General features: G+C 31.9%; 1 protein-coding gene across 3 annotated transcripts; it reads right to left on the bottom strand.

The window, feature by feature from the left end:
* Positions 1–5,479: 5,479 nt before the first annotated feature.
* LOC133800578 (zinc finger BED domain-containing protein DAYSLEEPER-like) lies at positions 5,480–9,735 on the bottom strand. 3 transcript variants are annotated; one of them, XR_009876531.1, is made up of 4 exons: positions 9,266–9,735; positions 5,876–7,813; positions 5,678–5,733; positions 5,480–5,597 (listed from the first exon to the last, which is right to left on the bottom strand). XR_009876531.1 is itself a non-coding variant. In XM_062238580.1 (2 exons), the coding sequence occupies exon 2, from the start codon at positions 6,417–6,419 to the stop codon at positions 5,895–5,897; it is 525 nt and encodes a 174-aa protein (XP_062094564.1). In that variant the 5' UTR covers positions 6,420–7,813; positions 9,266–9,730; the 3' UTR covers positions 5,741–5,894. The 3 variants fall into 3 exon arrangements, 1 of the variants encoding a protein (XP_062094564.1); XR_009876532.1 differs by having other exon boundaries at positions 5,913–7,813; XM_062238580.1 differs by lacking the exons at positions 5,480–5,597; positions 5,678–5,733 and having other exon boundaries at positions 5,741–7,813; positions 9,266–9,730.
* Positions 9,736–10,319: the final 584 nt, after the last annotated feature.

Below are 10,319 nucleotides of genomic sequence, written 5' to 3'. Positions count from 1 at the left end.
AACCAGAGCCACTCAATGTGCCTCAAGCTCATGAAGATCTCGTCGGGCTTGACCACATCTTTGAACCGCCATTCTCTTAGCTCAGGATCCGTAAGCATTCGGACCGTGACGTTGTCTGGGATATCGAATGATTTGCATATTCGATGAAGTGCAGCTTTGTACCCCTCGCAGTCTTTTGGTTCGGGAGACAAACGTGAAGACATGGTTAGGAAAATTTGGAAGATTGACTACCTACAAAAATGAAGGGGAAAATGAACTTAGGGATTTTTTCTCTGTTTCTCTCTGAAAAGGTCGAAATGAAAGTTGAAAAATTTGAAAATGGAGTGATTTAAACTAGAACAACAAAATGGGAAAGGAGACACCACAGTTGAGTGCAATGCTCGGTAATTGTGTTCACATTAAATTCGAAATGACATTTGTCAGGGAACAATGTGACTATGCGCACGCAGTACACTTCGATTGGCAGGACACAACGGTGTTGGGAAAAAATTTTGGAGGTGAAGAGTTGGCCCAAGGTTCGAACGGTCTGACGTGCATACCGCATTCAAAGCTCAGGCTGAGGGGCATCTGTTGGGCCCAAAATATTTAGCCCAAAGGTTTCTCCATTTTACGTAAATCGAAACGGAGTGTTTTGGCCCCTGCAGAAGCACTAGAATCAGAGGTCGCGGATCAGAGGCGGACCTCACCTCTATGCTTTGCATATTTGAAAGATCCAAAAATATTTTGGAGGGAAATTCAGTTATTCCCCCAACCAATCAGGGAGCAAACTTAACCGACTAATATTTCTTATTCTATAAATACCTTGTCCTGATTTAGATAAGGGGATCGAAATCTAACTTAAGCATCAGAGTGTCTTTCTTGTAGGTACTCCCAGACAGTTCGATGATCATCGGAGTAATCTTCATTGACAGAGAACAACCGGAGAACCAGAGTTTGACGATAAGTACCTCCAGATTTAGAAAGACAAAGTTGTTGCATCAACAGCAATTATATCTTATTTATTGTTCGAACTGTTTAAATTGATATATTATTCCATTCTAATTTTAATACCTCTTGAGGAAAATCCCAAATCATATCCATGTGGTAAAATCCAAGATTCACACATAAATGCATCGGCACCACCAATCCAATGAAGAAACATAGCAAATGAGACCAGCTCAACTATGAACCGATTGGAAGCATTTGAGTCATTGGAAATCCTACTCTACATAATCAGTCATTTAAATTTTTGCTCTTAATTTATTTCTTTTTATTTGTTGTTTGACTGTGTACAGCTTGCACATTATAAGAATGACAACATTAAGAAAGTAATAAATGGTCCAGCACTACGTTTGTCTAATTAATGACTTTCTATTGAACACTACTTAAGATCCACTATACACTAGTGACTAGTCCAATCTTTCTTTCGCATCATCCATAATCCACTGTATTTACTTGGCACTATATAACTTGATTCACCACCATTAGTAGGTTGCTATATATTAGTCACAGGCAGGTCTTAACAATAGAAGCCCAAAGTAAAGTAACATAATGGAGCCTACAGTTTTTATTTTTTATACATAAATTTTTTTTTTTTTTTTAAATGGAGACCCTCTTTTAGTTGGGGTCCCTAGGCTTGTGCCTACCTTCCCTAGAGCAAGGGTCAACACTAATTAGTCATCATTTCCCTGGGATATGGTGGCTTTTGTTACTTTGCTTCTAGTCAAGAGATGAGGTTGTCCATGCATGCACTTTTTAAGTATAATTTCTAGTAGCATATCTCTTAAATAAAAAATTGTAAAAGAAGAAACAAAGACTTCATTATTATCTGCTAAAAACAAAGCAAATTACAAATGAATTAGTATTGGGTGCAGTGCAGCCAACAATAATACATATAAGGGAAGTTCCAAGCAATAAATCATAAATGAATGGGTACAGTCATGATATTATACAAGAGAATATATATAACTTTAAACAAGGTTGTGGTCTAATTGTTTAGTGCATATGTAATCATTTAAACACTCCTTCAAATGCATTTTTCCACTTCCATTGGGAAGCCTTGTTCAAGCAATCCTTCATGAACTCAGATTTTGGAGAAGGCTCATCAGAAAAGTCCTTACATCTCTCCAATTTATACTTTCTTTATCATCTCCTGCTGTAGCTTTTCCATCTGCCGATTCAACATAGTAGGGATTTCATCTTCAAGTCTCTTTGCTTGAATACCTGAGAAAGCAGGTGTAATAACACCTGATAGATGTTCTCTTATAAAATCAATTTCAAAGCCAAGCTTGTATATACAAAATTGATGTGATAAATCCACTCAGCAATAAGATCTATGGTGATGTCTGTAACCTTGATACTCACACTCTTTTCAAAACCTGACACAAAATGAAGTAGACAATGCTCTTCCCTTCTTTTGTTGACATATATTTACTCTTCAAACTAATATCTCCATACTCGTCAAGTAATTTTTTCAAAACTGGTGACACAGTATGAGGTATTTTATAACCTTCAACAATCACAAGCTTCAACCTGAATTCCTAGATCATTTTCAATAGAAGATGTAAATATTGTACTAAATTTAGCACAAAAATTTAATAAATGATATATTTTGCACAACTTTTATAATTATGCTCAAATGCATATAGATGTAAAATTGATGCAAAATTTTTTTTCAATTAATAATAAAAATAAAAAAAAATCCACATTTAAATATAATGCCAATAATAAATTGGATACTAAAAATAATAATAAAATAATCATCAGTGAAATAAAAGTAAATAAAAAATTAAATATTTATTGCATCGTTTGTAGTTGCCAAGAGTTGAACACATGCCCCTTGAGATAGCATAAAAAGCCACATAACCATCATATCCAACTCTTCTTACTATTAATTAATAGTTTTGACTAATATTTAATAACAAATAAACACAACAAATACATAGTTAAATTAATAGTTAAAAATCTATACATTTTATTTTGTTAAGCATAGCAGTATAATTTTTAAGCCTTGTGGTTTAAATTTTAAAGAGTCATGATTTAAATTTTAAGTCTTGTTGTTTAAATTTTAAGTCTTGTAGTTTAAATTTTAAAGACTAGTGATTTAAATTTTAAGGAGTCAATGTTTAGATTTTAAAGGATCATAATTTATATTTTATATGGTCGCGGTTTAGATTTTAATCGTGTGGTTTAACTTTTAAACCTTATGGTTTAAATTTTAAGCCTTGTGGTTTAAATTTTAAAGAGCCGTGATTTAAATTTTAAGTCTTGTGGTTCAAATTTTTAAAAGTTGTGGTTTAAATTTTAAGGCTTGTAATTTAAATTTTAAAGACTAGGGGTTTAAATTTTAAGGATCCGTGGTTTAGATTTTAAATGATCATGGTTTATATTTTATATGGTCGTGATTTAGATTTTAATCGCATGGTTTAACTTTTAAGCTTTGTGGTTTAAATTTTAAAGAGTTTTTGTTTAAATTTTAAGAATTGTGATATAAATTTTAAAGAGTCGTAGTTTAAAATTTTGAGCCTTGTTTAAATTTTAAAGAGTCGTTGTTTAAATTTTAAGTCTTGTGGTTTAAATTTTAAAAACTAGTGATTTAAATTTTAAAGAGTCATGGTTTAGATTTTTAAGAATCATGATTTATATTTTATACAATCATGGTTTAGATTTTAAGCCTAGCGGTTTAACTTTTGAGCATTGTAATTTAAATTTTAAAAAGTCGTAGTTTAAATTTTAATCCTTGTGTATTAAAATTTTAAGCATTGTGGTTTAAATTTTAAAGAGTCGTGGTTTAAATTTTAAAAACTAGTGGTTTAAATTTTAAAGAGTCGTGATTTAGATTTTAAATAATCATGATTTATATTTTATATGGTCGTTGTTTAGATTTTAAGCCAAGTAGTTTAACTTTTAAGCACCGTGGTTTAAATTTTAAAGAATTATGGTTTAAATTTTAAAGAATTATTATTTAAATTTTAAGTCTTATGGTTTAAATTTTAAAGAGACGTTGTTTAAATTTTAAGCCTTGTGATTTGAATTTTAAGTCTTGTGGTGGTTTAAATTTTAATGACTAGTGGTTTAAATTTTAAAGAATCATGACTTAGATTTTAAAAGATTATGATTTATATTTTATATGGCCGTGGTTTAGATTTTAAGTCTAGTAGTTTAACTTTAAGTCTTATGGTTTAAATTTTTACAAGTCGCGGTTTAAATTTTAAGGCTTGTAGTTTAAATTTTAAAGAGTGATGATTTATATTTTAAGCATTGTGGTTTACATTTTGAAGAGTTGTAGTTTAGATTTTAAGCCTTAAGGTTAAACTTTTAAATGGTCGTGGTTTAGATTTTATGTCTTGAGGTTTATATTTTAAATGATTGTTGTTTACATTTTAAGATTTATGGTTTACATTTTAAGTCTTGATTTTTACATTTTAAAGAATATTTTTTTTCATATATTGAATATATTCCTATAAATATAGTTGTCACACATATATATGACACACTACAATTAGAATCCATTTCAAATTTAACTATAATATGACACATATAATACACATTACAACAACACTTAGAACTATGTGCTCAAATAAGGGTAATTTTGGAAGTCTCATGATAATAATGGGTAAAGTTCAACTAAATATATTTAGTGTCTAATTTTAGTTAACTACTCCTAAAAATGGGTAGTTCTAAACTTTTTCTTATATTGTGTGCCAAATTTGGCATAACATTTAGAATGGTCAAACAACTATTTTTTGAAACGTACTACATTTTAGCAATCCATCAAATATTTGGCACTCCATTGGAGATGTTGTAATATTATTTTTTATTTGCTAAGAAAGTTAGATTTTTTTTTCATTACATTTTTCGCTAATGGCTTTTATATTCAAGAGCAGAAACATTATATGCACATTAATATATGATTAACTATCATGCAATTTAAAATAATGGGCTTCTCCTAAAGTTATTCCTAGCATTACTCTTAAACTCAATTCGTTTAAGAAAAACAAAAATGTATTACTAGCATTAAATTTTGTAGCTAGAAATAGCACCTGATTGTTTTAGCAAATATCAAGTAGTAGGTAGTACTGTTCAAAACAATAAATAACTTACATCTAATACTATTAAATTATCAACGTACCTCAGAGATCACACAATGTATATGTGCAACATATTCATTGTTCACAATAATACACACCTATTCATGGATCTCTTTTAGGGATGTAAATGGGGCGGATATGATCCGCCCCAGTAGTGATCCGACCCAATCCGAATAGTCTTCCGCCCCGCCCCGATCCGACCCGATAAATGTTTGGAGCGGATCGAATCCGACCCGGTCCATTCGGGTCGGGTCAGACCCAATCCAACAAGAATTTTTTTTTTTTTTTTTTTTTGATATAATCACATCATAGAAGTACTATTAAAAAAATCCTAAAGTCTAAATGAATTTTTTTCAAAATAACAAAGTTTTAATGAAGTATATTATATCAATAAAAACAGTAATTATATCATTAATTATATTAAGAATTCACCAACATATACTAATAATGAAGTATATCAACTACATTAAATCAATTATAAAACTTTCATAAACCGTCCTAATCTTCAAAATCTATAATGTATGGGTCCTGCAAAGAAAAGAAACAAAAGTATTAATAATAGAAGTTTAATAATTTATTTGATTTATTTTTAAAACTAAGATAATTACCATAGTTGGATCTACGTCATTATCTTCATCATTTATGGTGACTAGTTTAGTCGCTCCTACAGAAAAAAAATATCAAACATTAACTATCAAAATATTAAAATAAAATATAAGTATAAATACATTGTTTGTCTTTCACCAACCAACTTTGAGTACAGACCAAACTGTTATATATATAAAACAAAAGATAAGTATAAATACATTGTTTGTTTTTCACCAATCAACTTTGAGTACAGACCAATGCCTCCAATGTAGTTGGATGAAGTCTCGATCGAGGTGAACCCACATGTCTACCACCGGTGCTAAATGCAGACTCTGAAGCAACAGTGCTAATAGGCGCAGCAAATATGTCTCTGGCAATCTTGCTCAACATGGGATATTTAAATCTTGTTACCTTACAATAATTGCATATATCAAAGAATTCATCAGTCCTAGGTAACACTTTCTCATCCAAATAGGCATCTAACTCTGACTTCGCATTCTCTGCACCAGATGCAACTATAACATATGTATCATAGTTAGATAGATCATCCTGTGTTGAAAAAGATGCTGATGCATTATCCAATTGATGACTTCTTTCGCTCAAATCAGGACATTTAGACTTATACTCATCCAATAGATCATAACAAAGCTTGCGGGCCTTCTCAATTTCAATCTCATATAGATCATTTCCATAAAGCTTAGGAAAAAAATATTCGATCAACATAAATTTGTACCTTGGATCCAAAACAATTGCAACAGTCATAAGTCAATGAATCTCTTTCCAATACTTTTGAAACTTAGACATCATTTGAGTTGCCATATTCTTAATAAACAACTCATCTGATGTCATCCATGCTTCAATTTTCATCTTAATTTTACATATCATTGGGAAAAAAAGATTAGCAGTAGGATACTTAGTTCCAGAAAATAACTCTGTCACCTCACAAAACACTTCCAACTAGACACATAATTTCTGAGCTCTAATCCAATCATTTTCTGATGGTAGACATTTATACTTTGGATCACGTAGCTTTGATCGTTCAAACACTTTCTTGTACAATAAAGCTGTTTTGAGCATCAAGTACGTTGAATTCCACCTTGTCACACAATCAAGTGATAGTTTTTTAGTACATGTCACTCCGAGAAGACGAGCAGTGTCCTCAAATTTTTCATACCTCTTTGGTGTGCCCGACCAATAAGCAACACTATCTCGAATCTTGTCAATGCTGTCACCAATAACAGACAAGCCATCCCTAACAATTAGATTCAAAATATGTGCACAACAACGCATATGAAGTAGCTTTCCATTTAAAAGTAAACACTTAGGATCAAATTGTTCCTTCAAAAGTGGAATCATTGCATCGTTCGTAGTACAATTATCCACAGTCACTGTACTAATCTTGTGTTCAATATTCCATTCAGACATGCAAGAACTTAGAGTTTCTGTAAGTGTTGGAGCATCATGTGGGCATGGCATATATCTAAAGCTTATAATCTGACTATGTAACTTCTAAGAGTCATCAATAAAATGATCTGTCACAGCCATATATCCCCTCTTTTGAGGATTGGCAGTCCACATATCAGTGGTTAATGCAATTCTACTTTTATTTTCTCGAAATTTTTCCTTCTCAATCTTATATATTTTCAAAATGTCAGACCTAATTGTATTCCTTGACACCATTTGAAACATAGGTGAAATAGTATTCGAATAGTCTATAAAAACCACTATGCTCTACCATCAACAAAGGGTACTCATGTAGAATGATCATTTCAGCCAACTTTTTTCTTCCTAGTTTAGGATCAAGATTGAAGGTAACTGAGGGGCTTGCAGTAGAAATCTTGGCAAGTTGTTTCTGTCTTACTGGACATCTTTCCATGTGAAGAAGTAAGTGTTTAGTCCTCTTACTACTCTCTCCCACTAATTTCCTCCCACAGTGATTGCAAGCTGCTTTTATTTTACCATCAATCTTTTGCAATGTAAAATGATCCCATGCAGGAGATGTTTTCTTTCTTTTTATACCCCTACTCTCATTTCCATCACTTCTATTATCAAGAGATTGCACTTCTTGTATATTTGTTGAAGGAACAAAATCAACATCATCCACACAATTAGACTCAGTAACATCTTGGGTAGACATACTTATAGTTTGATTTAACCTACATTATATCCACATTATAAAATATATCAAAATAATGATGCATGCAATACTTTTAAAAAATAATAACTAGATCTATAAAACATCGGGCAGCATTTCTCTTATTTTATTGACCTAACCATATGTCAATATCAATTAAAACAATCAAACAACACACAAGTTTTCAACCTTATGTCACCACAGCACACAAATTTCTCAAAACCTACTTAACTAAGACACACAAGTTCTCAATCTTCCATTATCACCGCAGCACACAAAAATCTCAAAACCTACTTCACTGTAAATGAATATGTAAGATATTCAAACTCTTCTAAAATTTATAAAATATTAAGAAAGAACATTAAATTATAGAAATTGTAAAATGAATATGGTATATATAGATTGCATATATACATAATAGATTGACAAATTGTAAAATGCAAAATTCAAAAATAAAAAACAAACAATAATTATAATATTCAGATTTCAGAGGCTTGCTGCCGTGGGTGAATTGTTCAAGCCAAAAAAAAAAACTTAAAAGAGAAGAGAAAAAAAAAAGAAGAATTGCAAATATGTCACCACCAAGAATAAAAAAACATAATAAATATTTCACCAAGCATAATGTAACTAATTTCAAGTCAACAACATATATAAAAAACCACACACACATATATTTATATATATATATATATATAATATACTAGGTAGAGAATATTGGTCAAAAAGGTGAAGTGGAAAAGAGATGCCATTTTCTTGGTTACCATTCTATTCTGTCAATGCCAAACCCGCCAAGCAGAAGAAAACATTCTTTTTTATCATCACATTTTTTTTAGAACAAAAAGTTAAGGCCAATAAGTTCTCTCAATACAAGATAATAACCATGTCTGACACCCCTTGAACAATAAGTTCAATATAAAATCAAAAATCAAAAGAAGATGTCATATATACACAGTTCATTTTTCACGTGTACATTAGATAGCAAAAAGATATAAAACATAAGTGAACAAAAACAATAGCCATTGCATATTTGAAACTGATATTTTGAGTAAGCTTAACATTTGACAACAAATGAGGGTTGAGCCATTTTATAAGTATACAAGTGTTTCAAATACTTTCTGAGTTGAACTAACCACTAAACCAGTTACTACCCAATCCAGTTCTTCAACAACTAAATCAATTACAAATTCAAACAATATACAAACTTTCTATGAAAGAATAGCAAAAAAATCAAAATATATATGAACCAATTACAGGAAAATGCCTATACATTGCACATAACATACTCTAAAACATTAAGATAATAATGCAAAATAGTATGTATACGCAGTCAAAAGACAGCCACGAAAGCACACTGAAATGATCCAAATAAATCAATCAGGTGTAATGAAAACAAAAGGAATATCAAACCTCGGCAAGAACAGAGAAAATGCAGACAGACTTAGCAAGAAATCAACAAGAAAAAGAAAAATTAGACCTTAGCACGGAGAAGGCCACCAACGGGAGCTACTTTGAGAGTGATGAGTGTGAAGAAGAAAATCCTTTGATTATCCAAAGCCCACGAGAGAGAACCCAGATCCAGAGAGAGAACCCAAGTGAGAGAAGAGAACTGCGAGACAGAGAAGGAGAATGGATGGAGTTCGGCTGAAGAAGATGAAGATGGAGTTCAGCTGAAGAAGATGAAGAAGAGGTCACGACCCGCCCCACAATAATTAGTACCGGATCGGATCGAGGCAGCGCCCCGCCCCGCTTTTCGACCCGCTTAATTCGGATCAGAATCGCCCCGTCGGATCGGAGCTCCGACCCGCCCCGCTCCACCGGGTCATTTTGACATCCCTAATCTCTTTCCATTTCACAGACATCATAATAGTATTCTTCAACACTAGCAACTTCATCGAGGTATGCAGTCAGAATGAAAGGATGTATGTGACCCTCATATTTGATTATAGATGGTAATGGTCCACAGAGGAAGTGAACTTTGAAGTTGCATTCCAAACAATAAAATATATAGGAAGAAGTGTGCAAAAATTCTTTGCAATGTGATAGAGTATTTGCTTCCTTGCAGCAAGAATCATCACTGTTGCATTGATTATCAATAACCATATTCCCTTCTGAAGCAAAACAAAGAGGAAGCAATGAAATATGGTTACATAACTGAAAACTACACTGACTACATTTGAAAGTGAAGATTGTTTTGTAACTTTTGTTACATAAGATGCCTTTATTGAACGAGAAGTTAAAAGGGTCTTGGTTTAAGTTAAAAGGATATTGAATTTCTTTCAGAAATTCTGCACATAATTCGTAAAGGAAATACTTACATTTTGTGCAACCATAAACTCAGATCACCAAAACTCATTGTTAATTGACATCCAAAGCAACTGATTTCATCTTGGCAGTCGTCCAAGTTGATCAGTGGCATTGGATGTGGATGAGTAGAATGTTGAATGGTATTATTCTCTTGGAATTTTGTGAATGTTATGGCGGCTATCATAGCACATTTAATATCCAAATCTCAAATCACTTATGGCATG

This window comes from Humulus lupulus, chromosome 9 (assembly GCF_963169125.1).
Source record: "Humulus lupulus chromosome 9, drHumLupu1.1, whole genome shotgun sequence".
Lineage (NCBI taxonomy): Eukaryota > Viridiplantae > Streptophyta > Magnoliopsida > Rosales > Cannabaceae > Humulus > Humulus lupulus.
This window is presented reverse-complemented; position numbering and strand designations above follow the sequence as displayed.

Coding starts and splice junctions, on each gene's coding strand:
- LOC133800578 (XM_062238580.1), bottom strand. CDS start 6,419: ATGACTGTTGCAATTGTTTTGGATCCAAGGTACAAATTTATGTTGATC.